At 42.8% G+C, this 22,010-nt stretch overlaps 2 protein-coding genes across 12 annotated transcripts in view; one reads left to right on the top strand and one right to left on the bottom strand.

Moving 5' to 3' along the window:
- Nucleotides 1-499: 499 nt before the first annotated feature.
- Nucleotides 500-22,004, top strand: ZAR1 (zygote arrest 1). Of its 3 annotated transcripts, none has more exons than XM_081875911.1 (4): nucleotides 500-1,299; nucleotides 4,532-4,624; nucleotides 4,720-4,794; nucleotides 21,516-22,004. In XM_081875911.1, exons 1-4 carry the CDS (start codon nucleotides 505-507, stop codon nucleotides 21,540-21,542), a joined length of 990 nt encoding a protein of 329 aa, XP_081732037.1. In that variant the 5' UTR covers nucleotides 500-504; the 3' UTR covers nucleotides 21,543-22,004. The 3 variants fall into 3 exon arrangements, with proteins under 3 accessions (XP_081732037.1, XP_081732036.1, XP_081732035.1); XM_081875910.1 differs by lacking the exon at nucleotides 21,516-22,004 and adding an exon at nucleotides 20,295-21,279; XM_081875909.1 differs by lacking the exon at nucleotides 21,516-22,004 and adding an exon at nucleotides 6,424-7,504.
- The window catches only part of FRYL (FRY like transcription coactivator), a 141,172-nt gene continuing 128,760 nt past the window's right edge, over nucleotides 9,599-22,010 (bottom strand). For 8 of the 9 annotated variants that reach the window (XM_081875558.1, XM_081875559.1, XM_081875551.1 and 5 more), the window contains 6 exons: nucleotides 21,288-21,386; nucleotides 17,333-17,401; nucleotides 13,466-13,483; nucleotides 12,593-12,703; nucleotides 11,621-11,817; nucleotides 9,599-11,358 (listed from right to left, as the gene is read on the bottom strand). In XM_081875558.1, the coding sequence (XP_081731684.1) occupies nucleotides 11,103-11,358; nucleotides 11,621-11,817; nucleotides 12,593-12,703; nucleotides 13,466-13,483; nucleotides 17,333-17,401; nucleotides 21,288-21,386 (750 nt within the window). In that variant the 3' untranslated portion in view covers nucleotides 9,599-11,102. The remainder of the gene's footprint in view (nucleotides 11,359-11,620; nucleotides 11,818-12,592; nucleotides 12,704-13,465; nucleotides 13,484-17,332; nucleotides 17,402-21,287; nucleotides 21,387-22,010) is intronic. The other variant, XM_081875553.1, reaches the window with a different exon arrangement.

The following is a 22,010-nucleotide window of genomic DNA, read 5'->3' as shown; positions in this document are numbered from 1 at the left end:
CCTAATTAAGTTTACTGTCCCCTTTCAATGCATATTTGTCGACCATATGGGAATTTTAACGCAGGGCGCTTAACCATTTCTGCTACTTTCTATTATTATTTGTATATGACATCAGAAAACCGGTTAACAGCCGAGTCCTCTGCATGCTTACTCGGGAGAAAACCCTACAGCGTTCGGCGGTGTTCATTCCGCAGTGAGGCTGCAAATCCTGCGGACACTCATGGCAAGAACGCGCCGCTAAATCGAGGGGCCTTTTGTTGCAGAGTAAACCACCTGCGGCTGCAACAACAGCCGCGCGCGTGCCTTCATGCATGCTTCCTCCAAGGAAAGCCCCCGACGTTAATTGGCGCTTGCTCCGAAGTAAGCGCTCATAGGCTTGCAAAGCTCGCTCCACGGGACCCGCACAGCTGTGTCGAGTGACTCTCGTTTGGGTCTCCCGGGAGAGGAGGCGGCCCGCCCAGCGGGCTATTTAAGCCTCGTCCGTGATGAGCGCAGCCCGGGGCAATGGCCGCTTTGGTGGACGACGCCATGGAGAGCTACTCGTCGTACCCTTCCTACAACCCTTACTCCTACCGCTACCCGAGAGGCAAAGGCGGGCAGGGTCCGTGGAGGCAGCGGGGCGGCTACTTCTCCGGTTATGGCGAGACGGCGGCGGTGGCGGCCGCGGCGGCCGAGTACTTCGACAACTACCAGCGGGCGCAGCTGAAAGCCATCCTGTCCCAGGTGAACCCCAACCTGACTCCCCGCCTGCGCAAGGCCAACACCAAGGAGGTGGGCGTGCAAGTCAACCCGCGCCAGGACGCCTCGGTGCAGTGCTCGCTCGGGCCGCGGCCCCTCTTCTTGCGCCGCCGCGCCGTCGAGCAGGAGCAAGGCAGCTCCGTCAGCGGCGCCTGCCGCTCCGTGCGCTTCCCCAGGACCATCGCCGTCTACTCGCCCGTGGCTCCGCGGCGCCTCACCACTTTCCTGGAGGAAGCCGAGCCGCCCGACGGCCCCGCCGCCGCCGCCTCGACGCCGCCGCCGCCGCCGCCGCAGAAAGCCGACGAGGCGCGCGCGGGCGGGGAGAAGGCTGAGGGCCCCGCCGCCCTGCAGGAGGAGCAGCGGCCGCCGCCGCCGCGCCCCAAGGCCGAGAGGAAGGAGGGCTCGGGCCCAGCCCCCGAGGGCGGCCTGGAACAGCCGGAGAAGCCTCGGGAGGACGGCGAGGGGGCGCCGCCCCAGCCAGAGGAGAAGCGGGGAGACGAGGCCGCGGAGAAGCCCTCGGAGGGGCCTCGAGAGGAAAGCAAGGCCCGCGTGCGCTTCCAGGTGGGTCTCCCTCAGCTTCCCGCCTATTTCTTGCTTCTTCAGGAGACTCGCTCTTCCTTATTTCCCTTGTGCTTAAGCGGAGGGTTGGGTTTTCTTTTTAATAATAATAATAATACTAAGGATGCTCATGTTTAAGTTAAATTTTATAAGGACTGTGATTTGGAAAACCGTTAAAATGCAATGAAATTCAACCAAGGGGAAGGGAGGAAGTCAATTAACAAAGTTAAAAAGTGTAATTTAATAAGCCTTTTAATAAGGCTATGAGTTATGTATGTTTTATGTGTTTGTTTATAATGTTGAGAAAACAAATATATTTGTTTCGAATAATAATAATAATATATAAAATACTTTTTTTTAATTAATTATACCTGCCCACCTGGTTGGGTTTCCCCAGCCATTCTGGGCGGCTCCCAGCAGAACACTAAAAACACCATAAATCATCAAATATAAAAACTTCCCTAAACAGGGTTGCTTTATTTTATTTTATTTTATTTTTTGCTGCGCTTCAGTGAAAGTCTCAGGGTGGCAGTCAAGAATACGGTGAAAACACGTTTATTTATTCCTTGAATTTTTATACCGCCCTATAACCGCAGGCCTATGTGCAGAACAATAAAACAAAGCAGGAAGACATAAAAATGGACAAAGGAAGGCATTAAAAAGGACATAAAAATTCAGCGGAGTGGATGAAACTTAACCAGCCCCTTCTGCCCTATGGTGTCTGGGGCTCCTGTGGGAGTCCTTATTTGTGGGGTGGTAGTTAATCTGCTTAGGCCAGGCTTGGCCAAATTGTGTAGCGGGAACAAGCCTTACTTTCCTGAATGAAGAATAGAGCTATCCTTCTGCTCTTGTAAGTGAAAACTTGAGTTTTAGAGAGCCTAAGGGCCCAACAACAGGTTGTGCATTTTTGTACATAACTCTTCTTGGACATGTTGATGGGCATTGCCATTCAAATGGTGTCACATGATTGATTATATGGGTTGGGGTTTATCTGCCTCCCCAATATTTTATTCAAGTTGCCCCCCCCCCCCCCGTGGGGTAGGATGGCTTAACCATTTCCTCTCCCACGCTGGGACTTGTTGTGGGGGGTGGGGAGTTACCTGCAGGTGCCTTCAGGTTAAACAGAATGCACAAGGCTGTATGCTATGCATCAATTTTAGTCTTGTAAGACTTGTACAAGTTTGGCACCTGCACTGTCCGTTTTGGCATGAGGCCGATTGTGATGTGCTTCATTGGGCAAAGGCAAGTTGTCCTAGGCTCTTCATGCAGGCATAACGAGAATCCTTGGATAATTAAAGTATCTGATTCAGAAGAGCAGAGGAATTACCTGCCTATGGCAAAGGGAGCAAAGTTGAATATTGGCGTAGAGTAGACCCAGTGGTGTTGGTTTTGTAGGAGCTTTTTGTACTTTGTGGGTTGTTGGCTTGGGCCAATGGTGGGGAACTTGTGACTCTCCAGATGTTGCTGAGCACAGGTAATACTGGCTGCAACTGGTGGGAGTTGGAGATCAAAACATCTGGGGGGGGCACATGGTACCCACCCCTGACTTTTCACAGTTGCTCATGTGCAAGAAGGAGCACAGAAATTAGCGCAGTTAATTGAAAGAATCCCTTCATAGTTCTTCGTGGCTGGGCTCTGAGCCTCATGCATTATTGTGTATGGAGAAACTAGACTAGCCGGGAGACATAGGTTGGTGGGGAGACCCAAAAGTTCCATTTAGTACACTCTCCCTGCCTCTGCATACCAAGCTGCATCCCCACTGCTCCTCTGGTGTGGATTGGCCCACCACATCCTGAGAACATGTGGATGGAATGGAGAGCAGAAATGACTGGTTTGTTTTCCCCTTTGCAGAAACTTGTTTCAAGCTGTGACACCCTTTCTTCCTGTGGTGAGCAATAAAAGTGGCTGGCAGTAGTTTATCAAGACAATACCCAAAAGCCTGTGCAATCAAAATGGCAGAAGACGTGTGTACCAAAAAGCAGTGTCCAAGAAGCTCACTGAACGCAAGCCTTTGCTTGTGTTCCAGTGGGTGGAAATGGAGCCAAATATCTCTGGGAAAGCTATGCCAGTTTCTGGGCACTGTAGGAATAAAAATGGGGGTGGGAGGGCCTGCCTGCTTGCTATTTCTTAGGGTGGGGAAGTTGGAGCAGGCCTTAGGCAGTTTTATGTGAAAGAAATTACCAACTTAAATTGGTTACCAACTTAAATTGTATAAAATTGGATTAATGTGACTTGATCTATTGCCTCTAGTCAGAATCCTGGTAGCTGTAGTTTGAACAACCTGAAGATGATTTCAGAAGCTCCAGACAGGCTCATTAGAAGTGTATTACTGTAATTAACCTAGAGGTGATTAGGGTATGGAAGTTGCAGACCATATCTGGCTGAGTTAATGAATAGGAATCTCAGTTGATAGAACTACCTACATTGCTATGGGGCACTGACACTCTCCACCTCCTAGTGAAATAATAGTTTTGCTTTATTCAAGAGAAGAAAACCTTGCAGGGAGAAGATTGGCCAGTTCTTACCTTCAATATAGAAGGTATTGAAAAGAGACAAAACTCTCTGGACTTAGATTGAAAGTGTTGCTTAAGTTGGAGGTTAGTTGGTTACTGTTCTTCAAGGCAGTGTTAGAAACTCATAAGCTAGGTGCCAAATGGCTCCTTAAACCAGGGTTAGTCACCAAACCGAAATGTCTAGTTGCCATTTTTGGGCCAGAAACCTGAAAAATTGTATTTTTCAATACAACTTTTTGGTTCCTGAAATTCATTCCGATTGTGTAGATAAAATACAATGCGATGGATAGAATTCTAGAGGATGGGTTATGAAAAGTCATGATCCGGTGATCCCCAGGCATGCACCTATGGATGGTGGAGACGTGATACGCCCTCCTGGCACCTGGGCATCTTCACTTGGTCACAAGTGGCCGATAGCTGGGTGCAAAATGCGCCTGGTGAATTATGGACGCTGCCTCAAGCAATTAGAAAAAGATCCATTATTTGATTATTGATGTAAACCTCCAGAATGTATTTTGTATAGTTAAGTTTATACCTCTGTCTTCAACACATTTGTTTTATTGCTGTGGCTAGTGGTTGGTGCAAATAGAGATTCTTCTGATTCTTCAAGCTTGTGAGGGAAGCTGCTGCCAGTTGCTCTTAAGGCGCACAAGGTCAGGGCTTGCAACAGGCTGCTCAACTTGAGATGTCAGTTCCCTTACTGTTTGGTTTATGCTCTCTAGTTCCTAGAGCAGAAGTATGGCTATTACCACTGCAAGGACTGCAACATCCGCTGGGAGAGTGCCTATGTATGGTGTGTGCAGGGCACAAACAAGGTGAGTATTGTCACTAGAGCAGTGGAGGGGGGTGGTCTTGCCCTTTGGTAAGGAGTTGCCTTCATGCTTTTTTCCTTCTCCCCACCCACCCTCAGGTATATTTTAGGCAGTTCTGCCGAACTTGCCAGAAATCCTACAATCCCTACCGTGTGGAGGATATCACCTGCCAAGTAAGCAACTCTTAGGAGGCCATTGAAGGCAAAATACTTTCCAAACATACTGTTTTCAGGCATTGGATATCTCTGTCTCTGTCTCTTCTACTGCTTGTATTCGGATAGCCATACTGCAGTATAGAATGCTTGTGCCCCTGTGAAAAACAGGTGTGCTTATATAGAACCAGATGCAGCATCCTGCTCAGTTGGCCCTTGCCTATCCCCTATCAGATTTTGGGATGTGCACTTAGTCATGAAGAGCATGAAAACCCTCTAAACCCACTAGAACAGCATTTATAGTTTAACGTGTACATTCTGCACAGCACATGCACATTCTGTACTTGAGTATGTAGATTTAATTGGTTCTCTTTCCTGTGCAAGATCAGTTCTCACTAGCGGTGATACCTGAATTTAATGATAATTTAATTACCCTTTAACTTTGATTGCACCAGGATGGCTAATAGGAAGGATAAGTAAATTGGAAGGATGGGGAAAATTAATTGTTCATTGAAAATGCTCTTAATCTGTTGTACAGTGTTGATGATCTTATAGTGGTTTTGAGTGAACTCAAATCAGTTTCTTGGTTTGGAGGTCATGTGAAACACTGGCTTAAGAAACCAGGATATTTTAATTGAAGCTGGGTGGGTGATTGAAATGGAGGTGCTTGTTCCAGAACTACTATTAAACCATGGTATATTTGGCTGATGATTTAAAGTCCAAACTAGGCCATGGCGTATATCTTTAGTTAATGCGGCCCCATGATTGGTTCAGTTTTGGATACTTTGTGGAGTAGTTTAGGTTTAATGAAGGCATGTTCTACATGGGGTGGTAGAATGAACTGTTGCTTCAGACAAATGGAGGACTTTGGAATGCTCCCTGTGTAGTTGTTACAAATATAGTCCAGCCCTCTGCTTGCTCTCAGTTTTCTTGCAATTGGAAATGAAGTTTTAATTATTATTTTTTATGTGGGAAATTTAAATATGATCCCCAGCTGTGCATTCTGCTACATATGTAGACATATGTAGGGTTAAAGTTCAAAATGCATCATTTCCCCAATGGGCAGTCTTAAGAGCCTACTGGATCAGGCCCACCTAGTCTAGCATCATGTTCTTCCAGAGGCCAACCCAGCTGCCTTGTGCAAAGCCTGAACTCTTCCCACTTGTAGTTCCTGACAGCAGCTGATATCCAGAGATGTACAGCCTCCGACAGTGGAGGTAGAGGTAAGACATATAACCATGGTGGTTACTATCAGCTGACAGCCTTACCTCCATGAATTTGTCTCATCTTCTTAATGGCATTCGCCACTTCTTAGGGAGTCTTATACAGTACTTGGAATTGATCTTCCTTGTTCTACCTAGAGGGAAACTGTACTTCTGTAGTTGGGGTGTGTGTGATGGAGATGCAACAATAATAGTAGCGTTAACAGTTTGCTTTAGTAGTTGTTGTTGCATCCTATTGTGCATGAGTCTTCCAGTCACTGAAGAGGCCCCCAAACAGAAAGCGGTGCTTAGGTTGGAGTTTAAAAAGGTCATGGAACCTGTGAACCTTATACCTATGCAGGCCCCTAAAGCATATTTTATCTGCAGAACTTGTACATGGATGCTTGTAGTAGTTTCAGATACTGTGCCTCTTTCTGTCCCATTTCAGAGTTGCAAGCAGACACGGTGCGTCTGTCCTGTGAAATTGCGCCATGTAGATCCCAAGAGACCCCATCGTCAGGATCTCTGTGGAAGGTGCAAAGGCAAACGTCTCTCTTGTGATAGTACATTTAGTTTTAAATATATTATTTGAGCAGGATAGTAGCGAAAGAATCCTTAATATAGATTTGCAATGACGCAGATATTTTGTTTGGAAACAGCAGGCTGCAGCAGTGGAAAGCCTGCCAATGAAGCTGTAGTAAAGCAATTGTGAATCCTAATGCAACCTAATGCCCACTTCATTTTTTGTAATTGTATTAAGGGGGAGGGACTCTGCCTGGCATACTGTGACTCAGCTAGATTCTTTTTGGAGAGAAGAAGACTTGAAAAGCAAGTTCAGCAAAAAAAGAGGGGGGGTGTTGCTGGTGATGGGAGAGCCTTATTTAAACCCTTCTTCCCATCTGTGTGGAGGAATGTGTACCAGTCTTCTTCCTTGTTACCATCTTGCTATGAAATGCTTCTGTGTAGAACCTAATGCACACTTAAGTGGCCCCAAACTGGGAAATGTAATTGTACGTATGAGTTTCACATTGACAATTGCTCTATACAGGGCAGGTAAAGTTATGGGAAATAGTTAAAATTTATGGAGAATCAAATATATAACTGATATGAAAAGGGGTGGAATAGCAGTGAATTGTTTAATGGTAGAAGTAGGAGGCAGTGATGTATAGTCCTTTAGATTTCTTCAACTGAGATGTACTTGAATGGTGCTGGGTAAAAACTAGACAATTGTTCTGGATCTAAGTTGTATGCATAACTGAATATTGATAGGTACAGTGGGTACAGTATTTGGTACAACGGGAGAACTATTTCTGACCAATGCCAGTTTAAGTTTGTAGGTGAGTGGCAGGATATGTCTAATGGCTGGCCATCATCCAAAATTGAGAGATTAAGATTCACTGTCTTGAGCCAAGACAGTGAATGGCATGCTTCTAAATATTACCTACAACTTTCATGATGATGAGGCGCTATCTGAGTGAATGTATAAATAAAGGGATTGTGATGCTTCATCACGGCTTGTAACTATTTCATTTCTCTCTGTGGGTGTTTTCATTCAAAGCGTTTATTATTGTGAGTGACTTTCTCCTTTGACCCTTGCCTTTAATGCCCCCCCCCCCCCGGAAATGGAACTAAGACAGTATTTGTATAAAAACAGGGCTTTTCTCCTCCCTAAAGCTCAACAACTTTGACTTGAACCCCCCCCCCAAAAAAGGGGTAGATCATTTGCAGATTTTAATTCTGAAAGCAGATCAGTCTCTCAGGAGTTGGCATTAGATGAATGGACCTGCAGTGATCCCTGGGCTTCCATGCCAGCACTCCTGTTAGGAGGTGAAGCTTAAAGCTTCAATTTGCCATTGTTTCCCATTACATCTGAATAGAGGAGGCTGTTGGTGGTTGCAAATGGAAGCTTTAAACTTTCTCTTCTAGTACAGTAGTACCTCGGGTTACATATGCTTCAGGTTACAGACTCCGCTAACCCAGAAATAGTACCTCGGGTTAAGAACTTTGCTTCAGGATGAGAACAGAAACAGAAATCGTGCTCCGGCGGTGCAGCAGCAGCAGGAGGCCCCAGTAGCTAAAGTGGTGCTTCAGGTTAAGAACAGTTTCAGGTTAAGACCTCCGGAACGAATTAAGTACTTAACCCGAGGTACCACTGTACTTGGACAGCATATGAGCCTAAGGCTCACTGTTGCACATTCTCAAATGGGAACCATGCTTTGCTGTTATAACTGTTACATACTATACTATGTCAGTATAGTTGATATAGTATAACTATTTTTTATGGAGGGATAGGGATTTATTGTTTGGTTAAAGCAATTTAAGCTTATCGGAGGCAGCTGAAACTGTCACTGGCCACATTGCTAGAACTACATGATCTGTGCTGCAGTCATTTTAAATACTACTATGTAGTGTTGTTTATACTGTACTTCCAAATTGCTGTGTATTGCTAAATACCTGCTTTCTAGTATCAACTTTAAGTGCTAAGGTTCTGAAGTTTCAAATAGCTTGTTTGATACACTTTACCCAGGGCTTGCTTCTGGATAGAAGCTAGTATGACTGCAAGAAAATAGGTTGTAGTGTTAACTGGGCACCTCCTCTTTAATACCTCCCATCAAGCCTGGTCAGCAACGGGAGTGGAGATGTGGGATATTGAATTCACAAAGGGATGGGAGATTTCTCAATAGTCAAGGCCTTGTCCTACTGCTAATGATCCCTTCAGCCAATCAAGCGCCTTTCCCTATTCTGTGTAGTAGCATCGCCTTAGGCCCAATCCAATGAAAAGCATCTCTGATGATTTCAGTGGGAGAAATTTATAAATGAAATATAAATGAAAATAATAAGTTTATTGTTATCTCACTACTTGCATGCAGATCCACCTTATACATCTTACTCACCTTGCCTGCGTTTGAACTAGCACTCCAGGCTCCCAAGGTTATGGAGATCCTTTAACTGGAAGTACCAAATTCAGAGATTGAATTTGGACTGCAATGGATTTATATTCTACCAATGAGCTATGGATCTCTCCCCCCCCCCAATTAGCACAAAAATGAGTTTGGCTCAATTCTGAACTATCAGTAACATATACAAATAACTCAGGAGAACCACCACATCATGCAGAGTTTTGCAGCAGCTCCCCCTCTACTTTTATTTATTATCTACACTTACACCTAGCAAGTCATGCAGTGCAATTACAGCACTACATACAACATGTATGTTTGGTTAGAGGATGTGTATTGTATTCTTTGTCACTTATTATAGCTAGTCTATTTTTAAGCATGCTAAGGTTGTCTTAGAATAAAGCATAAAAGTGATATTCTTATTTAAATGTTTGCACACATACCCCACAATCCTTTTCAGAAAATACACAAGGTAGCATATATGAAATTTTATTTTACCAACCCTCCCCAAAGCAAAAAGAAACACAAAAAGGCCAATAGAAGATGTAAAAAGTAACACCACTAAAAACTACACACACCCCTTTTAAAAGTGTATTAAATAATTAGGAACATAATCTACAGTACCACAGAGCCTTCAAAATAATTAAATTATATCAGGGTAAAAAATAATACAGTGATTATGAATGTGCGGATTTTGAAAAGTAACAGAACTTGTGTCAGCAGTCCAATGGTATGCACAGTGCCTTAATTTAATGTATTTCAGCATAATTACATGTCTACTCCATTTCCCCAGTGGAAAAAAGGCCATGCTAAGAGATTTCATGTCTACATTCTACACCCTGACATTTCAGAGCCCAATTTTTTTGCTTTAACATCAATCACAGTGGGTAGGAGAGATGCATAAAATACAGGGCATTTGTTCCTTCAGGAATCATGAGACATTCATTACTTTTTTGCTTCTAAAAAAGTTTTGGTTCCAATAGAATCCAGTTTATTTTGTGCTACAAGATTTTAATAAGGAATTCTAAAGTATATTGTAGGTTTTGGTAGTCAGTGGTCTCTCCCTTCTACAGTCCCAAATTCCTAAGCGTTATCATGAAAATACAAGCAAGTTTACACCTTTTCTTGAACTCTAGAATACACAGATGCAGATCATGTATTCCATTAACAGCCACTATTCTCCCCCCCCCTCCCCCCAGCTTTATACACTATTCTCATGTAACAGTGCATTGCACAATTGTACAAGAAAAATACTGGATTTTACACTATACAATTTCTAGAGTATGTACAGAATAAAATAAGTTAACTTTTCTAATGAGTTGCTGAGGAGCAACATATATCTTTTATTATACAGTTTAAAGTCTCTGCAGGCAGCTACTTTTTGGTTAGTCGTTATCAATATTTGTAATAAGCGCTGATCAGAGAACTGAGCAGCATTCCAAACGAGTTAGATATATTATTTCTTTTTGAAAACTGGATAATTCCAGTTTAAAATATTATTAAATGCCATAACATTTACAGACTAAGGAGTTAAATCTAATAAAATATTTTTTTTCTTCCAAAAATAATCTTGCAGTGCTTTTTTAGGCATGCTCAGACCATATCAAACATCCATACCTTCAAAATGCAATTGTCAGATATCCATTCATTCCTACTTTCACACATAATCCACCATTATAGACGAAGGTAGAGTAAATACAACATTGATAAATCAATGGAGTCTGCAGTCTTTCCGGCTCCAGTATGGCAGCACATTCCTCATGACATTGCCAAGTGTATTAATTTGGCATCACCTGATGATTTATTTGCTGCTTGAAAGCGAAGAAGCCTCGCAGGTCTTCAGCCAAAATAACCAGCCTTGATTTTTAGCCTCATTTACCTGCTTTTAATTGTCTCAGTATCAAGAGGCCATTATTGCAACAAGTCGTTTTTGAAGATAATAATGCATTTGTAGGCATTGTTTTTAGCCCTTTTCTTCTAATGCAGTTTGTATATAGTTATTTTCAAAAAGTGTTCATACTGTCCATACACAGCTACTGTTTAAGAAAAAGTTAAGGTGATGGCTATGAGGTTTCAAAAACCTTCATTTCTGAATAACATAGCTTGCTCCCAGTACTTCACTGGTCATCACAGGTATGGTTTCTGTCACAAACAGCAAGTTTCAACAGATATGAAAAGGTGCTTGATAATATTGAGACCATGTCAGTTCTTCTCTGTGGGACAGTAGTTTTTAAAATCCAGTGCTCAAACTTCCCACTGCTGTATGTTTTGCCAGAAGCTGATAAGACTGCACCATGCGCAGTGACTCCCGGATCTCTAAATTTAGTTCCATTAGTTTTGAGCTGGCTTCTGACATATCTTGTTTTGAGCCAACTACTGCAAAACTGCCAGTCTGGCCCAGGGTCTGATGACGGAAATATATCTGCAACAATGTTTGTACTGGATCATCTTCAGAACTGCCAAATATGTCATTGGGCCAAATACATCTGGAAAAACAGAAAAGATGCATTTAATGTCTTTGTCTTATAAAGAAGTTTATCATATTTCCATTTTTTAATAAAGTAGGCTTGCTTCAAAATTCTAGGTTAAAAATTATTATACCTTACAGTTATGAGAGAACTTAACTCCGTTTGGAGTTACCTTACAATTGTATTGATAAAATAAGAAATATACTGATGTAAGTAGGCCATTGCATAAAGGTCCCTCTCAATTTTATCCTTTTCAAATGAGAATATTAGCAAATTGTACCTGAAAGCTTTGACCTGTACTATAGCAGACATAAACTCTTTATTCCTCAAAGTTTCAATGAGAGAATGAATGGCAGTCTCAGTGTTGGCTTGAGAAGCTTCTGGAATTTCCATTTCTTCAATACCACTGTCAGAAGCAGACTCTGCTTCCTTCAGAAAGGCTTCTAGCTGTGCAAGCTCCTCTGACATGTTTATTACCTAAAACAAAAGAAGATAAACTTAAGTTTTTGTACTAAAAGCAATTTAAGAAATGGGGACAGAGGGTTATTTTTAAAAAATATTTAATTAGGGCATATTTCGGGTTAAATGCTTGCTCACAGAAGTACCTCAAGCACTTTATTCTGCCTTGATCAGACCACACCTGGAGTACTGTGTCCATTTCTGGGCACCAAAATTTAAGAAGGATATTGACAAGCTGTAACGTATATAGAGGATAGTGACCATGATGGTCAAGGGTCTGGAAAACAAGCCTTAAGAGGAATGGTTGAGCATGTTTGGCCTGGATAAGAGGAGACTGAGAGCCATCTAGCTAAAAGGCTGTCACATGGAGGATGGAGCAAGCTTGTTTTCTCTTGCTCTGGAGCGTAGGACCCAAACCACTGGCTTCAAGTTACAAGAAAGAAGATTTTGACTAAGTGTCAGTTGGAGCTATTTGACGGTGGAATGGAGTTTTTAAAGCAGAGGTTGGATGGCCATCTGTAATGGATGCTTTCATTGGGATTCCTGCATTGCACGGGGTTGGACTGGATGACCCTCGGGATCCCTTCCAACTCTTAACTGCTCACAATATGAACTTGGAAATTTTGGTATATGTGTATCAGAAACTTTGACATCAATCCAACTGCAATTGGGTGATGGTTACAAATGTGATTAACATTGTAAGTCAGATTGTTTTATCCTCTTAAAACAAAATTGACAATCTCAAGCAGTTCACTTTTAACAAACACTATTAAAAACATGGTATTTTCTTTACCTCTGCCTCTTTTTTAACTACATCCACTTGGCTGATAAGTTTACAATATGCTTGGAAGAGAAGCAACAACTGGAAATGCAACTTATATAGCCTCCGACACAACTCCAACTCCTGTAAATGAAAAAACTAAGGTTATTATCTTAAATTCAGTATATTAATCAACTATATAATAATCAGACAATAAACACACTGCTTGTCTAGTGAATAATTTGCAATATAAAAAAGTTATTTGCAGAAGCTAATGCAGTAAGAAGCTGATGAAAGCTGTAGATGTATAATTAAAAAGTGGTGTTGCCCTTATAACTTTACCTTTTAAGAAGGGCAATTGTATTTACAACAAAGAAAACAGAAAGGGATTCTCATGACATTTCAGAAATGCCATGCTCTAGCAGGGAAGAAATTGCTTCTATTTCTACTGGTGATGTCAGTTTTAATTCTGGGCCACATATCAAAATATGGTATTTATGTTCAAGCACATTGTTTCTTCCCACAGTTAATACATTTATTAAAATATACACTCTTAGCTTTCCAGTTCTACAGTAGCATGACAACTGTAAAAGCAATAAATTCCTGAACAAAATTGCAATATTACTTCTCTGCATATTTTCACATGTATGTATCACAGGGAGATGGGTGTTAAGATTGTTTTACACCAAAGCAGCAAAGCAAATGGTAATGGAATCACTTGCTGCTAATCTACCATCTAAAAGGGGCTGGCATTTTAAGAGTTAGAATTATATAGGTAAGTGAAGCAAACACTTTCTGTAATCTAAATGAGACACAGCTATATCACAAATGGACAAGAGACAAAAATGAAACCAGTTTCTTTACTGGCATGGTTAAATATTTGATAAATCAAGAGCCATCACTTACTGCTAGAATTTCCAAATGCTAAGCAAGAACGTGAGCAGGTCACAAAAATACAAAAAGGAAAAAAGATCATGAATTAGTATAGAAGATCATTTTAAATAGGGTCTCAGATGTCCCATATAAACTAAAAGAAGAATAACGTTCAAAGAAAGCTTCACTGTGTGTAAAAAGTCTAGGCAGAATTCAAAGTAACTGAATTTGTAGATGTACTACTTGTCTTGCTTTCATGCAGTATGACAAAATGATATAGTGTAAAGTAGAGGGTATTTGTAAAATTCTCACATTTACCATATTTTTTGCTCTACAGGATGCACCCGACCATAGGACGCACCTTGTTTTAGAGGGGGAGAACAAGGGGGGGGAAACTCCCCCTCTCTGCACAGCGCCCCTTCAGCGAAGCGGCAGGAAACACTGAGCCCCTTCAATTTCTCCTCCTGCTTAGCTGAAGGGGCACTGTGCCTTAGCTGAAGGGGCACCTACCCTTCAGTGAAAGGAACCCGAAGCCTCTGGAGCTCAGAGGGAGTGCTCCCACTGCACTTCGGAGGCTTCGCGTTGCTATCGCTGAAGCCAAGGAGCCTGCATTCGCTCCATAAAACGCACACACATTTCCTCTTAATTTTTGGAGGGGGAAATGTCTGTTTTATAGAGTGAAAAATACGGTAATTGGAAAGGAAAGAGCTGCATGCATATATTCATTAAAAAGATAAAAAAAAGAAACCTCATGCATTTTAAGGCGTATCAACACAGCCAAATGATTTCCTATATTAGCAGACTACGGAGTTTATGTGCAGATAGACTGGGACCCAAAATGGAGGGAGAGGGAAAGGCAGGATAGGTTTTCTACGAGATAGCAAATATTCATCCTTGCAGAAAGAAATATTGGGGAGGGATCCCCCCCTTTCCCCTGAAACACACACATACAAAAAACAACAACTGGGGCTAAGGGCAATGTTTCTTGTATGTGTGCTCTCAACTGGCCAGGGCTGAGAGGAAGCAAGAAAACCTGCTTGGAGCCCTAACAGGAAGGAGGGGGGATTGGCTTGGAGGCTGTGCACCATAGAGCAAGCGTTCTCTTGGCCAAAAAGTTTCACTTCCAAAGGATCTTTTAATACAGAATAATAGAATCCCATGGTGTATGTGGAGAATTGACCTTAGAGGATGAACGGTCCCTAGAGACCAATTGTCCCCCTTCATCCACGAAATATTTTCTTGTAGATAAATATAATTAAAGGTAAAGGGACCCCTGACCATTAGGTCCAATCGTGGCCGACTCTGGGGTTGTGGTGCTCATCTTGCTTTATTGGCCAAGGGAGCCGTGTACAGCTTCCGGGTCATGTGGCCTGCATGACTAAGCCAGTTCTGGCGAACCAGAGCAGCGCACGGAAACACTGTTTACCTTCCCGCCAGGGTGGTACCTATTTATCTAATTACACTTTGACGTGTTTTCGAACTGCTAGGTTGGCAGGAGCAGGGACCAAGCAACGGGAGCTCACCCCATCACGGGGATTCAAACCGCCGACCTTCTGATCAGCAAGTCCTCAGCTCTGTGGTTTAACCCACAGCGCCACCCGCATTCCCGTAGATAAATATAGCTTGCTTCTATTAAAACTCAAGTACTGGGCCCTACTTTTGTTGTAGGTTTGTCCCACAGCCAGCTCTGCTCCCTAAGCCTCTCCCAACACCTGTATTCAACATTACGATCTTCGGCACTGCAACTGTGTTTCAGTGTTAGCACAGCTGTGGGAAGAGCCCCATTTACCTAGCAACACCTCACCCATTTCCCCACTCTTTCTCCAACTGGTGGTCTTGCATTGCAAGGAACCTTGACCTCACACCAACAGAGCAGGCAAACCCTGCTAACCCAGCAAAGGAGGCGATAACAGGGCCAGAGGATGGGGCAAGGTGTCCCCCCCCCCTTGCAAAAGATGCAGAGGATCAGACTCTGTTTCCCAATACTTTTTTTTTTTTTTGCAACAAGTGTTTTTCAATAAAAGTTGGGGAGGGTGATGAAGCAAAACCTTCCAGAGTACAGGCTCTTTAGAAACTTCCGTACATTAACCTTTGGTCCGACCCCACAAATGTTAGAAGATAAGCACAGAAGACAATACTGTCACAAGCAGTTTCATCACCCTGATGCAATTATGCTCTATGCACCACCAGTATTCCACTTTCATCGTCAACTTAAGTTATATTTATTTATCCTGGCTTTGGGGGCATTCTAATGCCAGGTGCTGGCCCATTTGTTTCTCATTTTGCTACTGCTTTGTGATTATGTATTGTTTGGGTTTTAATGTATGTAGCTATTTTTATATTGTATTGATATATCTCAAGTTTTATTTGCAGTGGAAACCACTTTGTGATTTTCTACTTTTTAGCGAATAGTCAACAAATTAAATAATAAATACATTCATTAATAAGGGGAGAAGAAGGGGAAAAAACCAGAAGGTATGAAGTTAAAGTAAAAAATTGAGAATTCTGCTGAAAACAGAGCTTTGGGTAGCTCTACAAAAACCCTGCTTCTAGCTACATTTTTTTGGCCCAAGCACAAGGGAAGCCCTTTATAGGGTGCCTTGCAATAATTACCGTATTTTTCGCTCTATAACACGCACCCGACCATAACACGCACATAGTTTTTAGAGGAGGAAAATCCGTAGGCATGCCACCCATAGGCATTCCCTCCATAACATGCACAGACATTTCCCCTTACTTTCTAGGAGGAAAAAAGTGAGTGTTATGGTGCAAAAAATACGGTAAATCTTGCCTAGTGCCTGAACTATGGTGGTAAAGCTCTCCCAGTCCAGGAACGGCTGAAGCTGTCATGCCAAGTGCAGCTGGTAAAAGGCCCTTCTAGGCACTTGGGCCTCCAGTGATAAGGCTGGATCCAGAAGCGCCGCCAGGCTGTGTAGCTGCTCCTTCAGAAGGAGAGCAGCCCTGTCCATGGCAGGCAGTCAACCAATTTCCTAGACGTGGAAACAGCTCACTCACAGTGCAACCATCTTGCCAGGATTCAGCCTCAGCTTATTTCCCCTCATTCATCCCACCATTGCATCCAGGCACTGCATATCCTTTCTTGAGTCAAACACTAGAGAAATATCATCAAGTGTTATCTACCTACCGATGGCATCTTGCCCCCAAACTATGCCCAGATGATACATATTGATATTAAATACTATTGGCAGCACCCCACAGTGTAACCATCGGGGTGCTAAAGAGCACTATCCTCGTAATACCATGGCAGTTGCAAGCATTTACTTGAAATATTGTTCTTGTTGCATACTTGGTAATATTGTGGTATTAAGTATTAAAAAGCCTTAGCAAAGATGTTCCTGTAGTGCCTTCTTTCATGCACCTATTAGTTCCAAGTACTACAGCTGTATTGTTCTGGAAAGCCCTTTCCAAATACAACAGGCAAGATTTTCATCACTCCAGTAATTGTTTTAAATGTACCCTTCTAGACGGGTCATAGGTATGTGCCCAGGACTAATGAGATTAGATCCAGCGAGGCTTCTGGTCCAGACAGTAATTTATCTGATGAGCAGAGATGCAGCATACCAATTCTCTCGCTTGCAACAGCAGCTGCATCAAAGGCAGGCGTGTTTTGGTACGCAGATGCTATCTGTCCTGCTTATCTGCTCAGTGTTATTAAGCCCAGACCCAGAGCCTGGCTCCTCACTTCAATAAAATGGAGAATCCATTATTCTTAGGCCAATGCTTCATAAAATTCCTCAGATAGTTGTGATAACTGAAATGAAAACCTTTACAAGTAATCTTTAATCAGTCTGGGAATATGACTGCTACTGTGGCATACACAAGGTGTTCATATTAATGAATGGCATAAAATGGACCCAGTGACCAGGGCCCGACACCGACCTGAGCATCTGTAGTGGTTCCATGAATACCATCATCTGTACCAAATGTCCTCTTGCAATCTTTCAGCCACTACAAAATAAAACACAAGCATGATTACAAAAAACAAACAACAACCACCCAGTGATGCTTGTAAGAGCCTGAAGAACAGAGAGATTGTATTTTGTGTGGACCACAAAATTATCATAAATACAGCGTGCTGATACAATGGACATATTGGACATCTTGTCGGATAACATCCTTATTCTTTCATATTTGAGATATTTATTAATGGGGGTGAAGGAAAGGTTCATTTTTAGCCGAGTAGCAGACAGGACTTTGCAGAAACCAACTTTTGCCAACCCGCTCTTGCAAACACCTTTCGACTCTCGTCTCCCTGTCTCTCCCCCCATCAGGTACATCTCTGGGTACAGGGGGGCTGCATAGGGGAAAGGAATTTGCAAAAGAATGCCCACCCCTTCTTCCTCCAGTGGGAGTGTTGACAATGAGCCAATGTAATATTGGTTTCTTACTGATCTCTGAAGTATAAAGTGAAAGCTATAAAAGAGAAGAAAGTATCTGCCATACACAATCCAAAAGAGCCTAATGGCAAGTAAGTGAGCTTGAAGCTGACCTCAGGAGGCAGACAGGATTCTCTGACATAGCTGACTCCTAGAGGCATATTAGATTTTGATACCACCTGCTCTACTCCTGAACATTAGGCTGAGTTGGAGAGCTTGCACAGGGGGTCTTGGCTGAATCTCAGCCTGCCCAAGTAAAAGTGATAGAAATAGGACGGGACAAGCAGTAGTGCCAGCTGCAGTTAAACTACTTCCTCCACTTTAATATACCAGAACGCAATACTGCCTTCTCACACTTGGACTGGTTGCAATCCAAGACACTCTGTTTGCCCAAGCTGAAATGCCCATGGAGTTGCTCAATGAAGAGGCTTTGCCATGGTTTTTAATACTGGAAGCAGCTGTGTGTGTCCTCTCACAGATCTTCCCGACACAATGGAAGTGCTTGCATACATAGCAGTTCCCTGTATACATCTATCTTCCTACCTGTTTAAGCAGCCTCTGAACTGGGTTAACAGTTCAACTGTAGCGAAAACAGTATTTCAGGGAACTAACACTTTCCTAGCAATACTTGCATTCTAGCACAACTAGGTTTGGGGCATTGTTATTTTCTGTGCATTGCTATTAATTGACAGTATCTAAATCATCTGTGTATTGTTTATGCACAGAGAGTCTGGTGGCTGGTAACTTCAGAATGACCTCTGTCATCCTAGTGTACCAGAAGCTCTCAACATGAGGTTTCTGTAGTGATGGTGTCAAAAGATTGCCCGCGGATCTATTCCTGTATTCTGCCTGCTTTTCAGTGACGAAATGGTGAGTGATTAGGGCAGGGCAAAGGTTTGAGTGGGTCGCAGGAGTATTTTTGAAGTAACAGAAAGCCTTCAGGTTTGAATTAATTTCAATGTTTCACCCAGAAAAACAACCTCCGTTCTTAATGCAAAGCCTATGTCCTCCCAACGCTATCAGTTACAAGAATTCTCCATTGTATCAGAATCATCTAACATTCTGAAAATATTTCAAAGCTCAAGGTTGTTTGCCTTTAACATTGTTACTTTTTAAAAGTCTTATGATACTATTGGTACTTGCCATGAAGGGTTCTCTTGCATGTATGTAACATGTCATCAGGCAGGAGTAATGCTCCACCTAGTGGTTTAAGGTGGAAATTGCTGCTCCAATTGCAAAAACCTGAGACCTTACCATGATGACCTCCGCCAGTTTTTATTGTGATAAGCCAAGACAGTAAGTGCCAAAAACAGAACAGTGGCACGACAAAAAAAACCCCAACATGTGACACTCCCTATCCAGGAAACACGAAGTAACACAGAAAATGGGCCGCCAATCACATGGAGAAAGGCAGCCTAGAAAAATGGTGAAGCCCTTATGTCATGCTACATGCATGTAGAGGAACCATTCAAGGGTAAGTACCAGTAGTATCTTTTCCACGTATGTCATGACATCAGGTGGGACATACCCAATTTGACCTGTATAGGGTGGCAAACAATTGAGAGAATGAGGTGCTCCCTATTGGTCCAGGAGGACATGGCTCCCAAAGGCTGCCTCTACAAAAGCACAGACATTTTGCCTTATAGGGTTTAGTAAAGGTATTGAGACTAACCCAGGGAGCACTCAAGGAAAACACTGTCCAAACAGATGCTGCTCTAGTCAAATGGGTCATGATTTTGGTTGGAGGAGTCAAATGCAAACAATTATATGCCAAAATACTACAGGCTTTCAACCATCGTTAAAATGGCAGAGGATGCTTTCTTGCCCAGAAAGACAGGGGGAAATGAAATGAAAAAGGACTGAGACTGACGGAAAGGCTTGGTACAAGCAACGAAGACCTTAAGAGGCAACTCAAGGAAGAGGAGCAGAGGTGGGCTGGGCAGGAGGAGATGAAGGCTTAGCTAGATCTGCCAGAAAAGCTTCCTTTGACAGGTGAAGAACCCAGAGATCAACCTGTAAGGCATTCACAGGAGCAGCTGCGTAGTAGAAACAGGCAGAGATTGCTGATACCCTGCAGTGTGGCTACACAGGAAGAGTCCTGAAACCCGGAGAGCTCCTGTGGGGAAGCGTCCCTAGTAAAAAGCTGACCAAGGTTTGTCTGGCTTCCTTCCTCATCACAAAAATTATCATCCACTTTAAGCTGCCTGTGCACCAAACGCTGAGTGGGCTCAGAGCCCCTACCACTGCTAGAGCCGCCAATCTCCAGTTCAACCAAGGGCTCTGACCAGGCATGATGAAATGACAAGGAGCCAGCAGTTAGCACAAAAGAGGTGGATGTAACGGAGGAAGCAGCCATTCCTCTCTGGGGATCTGACAGTGGGGCCATAGCAGAGGCCTGTGTCTTGGCAGGTGGACAGCAAAGGGTAATACACCAACGACAGACCTCTGTTTGTATTTGCCCATAGATGTGCGGTGTCTTGCCCGGAGCAAACGGGAGCACCTGAAGATGAGACTTTTTTTTACAGTTTTAAATAATCACGGAAGGGAACAAAGAGAAAAGGTGAGAGAGAAAACATGGTGGCTGGTGGCAGGAGAGGCTCCGAGAACAGTGCAGCAAAAAACAAAGGGCAAAAAACCACAGAGCCAGATAGAGGAGGGGGATAAAGGTTTCCAACATTCACAGGCACAAAAGGCAAAAAATTAACAGGCCTGAGCTGATGACAAGGGGAGGGAGCTGAAGCCAACAACAGAACAAGGTGAGGCAGAAATTGGAACTGGATGGGGTTGTCATGGTAACACTTCAGTTTTTTGCAATTAGAGCAACGATTTCTGCCTTCAACACCTAGGGAGAGCAGTACTCCCACCTGATATCAGGATGTAAAATGTAATATTCAATATTAAAAAATCGTATGGATTGACAAGATATAGAAAAGACAAGATATAGATATAGATCTCTTTGTATGGATAGAGTCATTCCTGGTTTACAGTGATAACCTACAGTATTTTAAAATGTCCCCAAGGATGTATGTGAGAGCTCCAGAGACATTAACGGTGAAATCAAATATTTTAATGTTGTATGTTGGGCACACCCTACTAACCCTGCCCCCCGTCCTAACATGGAGCATCCCCTCCCCCAAAAATAAGAACTGAGCATGCTCAGTGGGCATGGAAAGCTTACTGAGTGTTGGAAGGAGGAAAAGAAAAAGCAGAGGAAACGAGAATGTAGTGGAGTGGCTCAAACCCGGAACAGAAGCACTTCACACTGCAAATTTTTTTTTGTTGCGCTCCATCTATTAGAGCAGAGGTGGGTAACCTTTTTGGCTTGGTGGGGAAGGGAGATAGTGATAGCTAATATGACTCTAGTGTGGGGCAGCTGGGTGTAGTTTGAGAAAACTGCATTTTTCAGCTTTTTCCTCTTTCAACACAATGCAACAAGCCAGGCACCACAATACATTTACCTGCTCTGCTGCCTCTCTTTTGGCATTGTAAGTATCCAGGTGTTCTTGAAGCTCGAGGACACTGAATTTCAAGGTTTCCAATAAGCCATAGGACATCAGCTGTGATATAAAAATAGCCTTAATTATTAATATGTATTCCACTAATGAATCACTTCCCATAAAGTATCCCAAAGCAATTTCAACAGTAAAAACCATTATTTTTACATATGAAGTTGTTTTTAATTTCAGATCCAATACAGTTTCAGACGGGGATAAAGATCTTCACAAAAAGCAGGTTGGAAAAAAGAATGGCATTCAATAGGCACTGAAAACACAACAGACACGCCATCTGCCTGAAGCGTAATGGGAAGCAGTTCCAAAGGACAGGTGCTGCTACAGATGTTACAGGAATAGAACACATACACACTTATAATTTTGGTACTAAACATCTTCATAATCAGAGATCCACTGAATTTGAGACTTTACTTTCAACCTTTTAACTCTGAAACATTATTCAGAGAGATGACAAAGTTCTGGACATTTAAAAGGAAAATTTTACTTGAAGCAACCACAGAGAACTTAGGAAGCGAAGTCACCTTCAGCCAGTTTATGCACTGAAGCTAACATTATAATATTTTTAAGTGGAGTGATTCTTTGCACATCTCAAAACACAGAACATTCTGTACCTTAGTAGCAAAGCTCACTAGACATAGGCTCAGCATGTGTTAATAAACGTAATATATT

The sequence above is a fragment of the Podarcis erhardii genome (assembly GCF_964252035.2).
Source record: "Podarcis erhardii genome assembly, chromosome: 9".
In the NCBI taxonomy this organism is placed as follows: domain Eukaryota; kingdom Metazoa; phylum Chordata; class Lepidosauria; order Squamata; family Lacertidae; genus Podarcis; species Podarcis erhardii.
This window is presented reverse-complemented; position numbering and strand designations above follow the sequence as displayed.

Excerpts from the sequence above, each read along its gene's own strand:
- ZAR1 (XM_081875909.1), top strand. The coding sequence starts at position 505 with ATGGCCGCTTTGGTGGACGACGCCATGGAGAGCTACTCGTCGTACCCT. Across the intron at positions 4,625-4,719 it reads GTGTGCAGGGCACAAACAAG|GTATATTTTAGGCAGTTCTG; the intron begins GTGAGTATTGTC and ends ACCCACCCTCAG. Across the intron at positions 4,795-6,423 it reads TGGAGGATATCACCTGCCAA|AGTTGCAAGCAGACACGGTG; the intron begins GTAAGCAACTCT and ends GTCCCATTTCAG.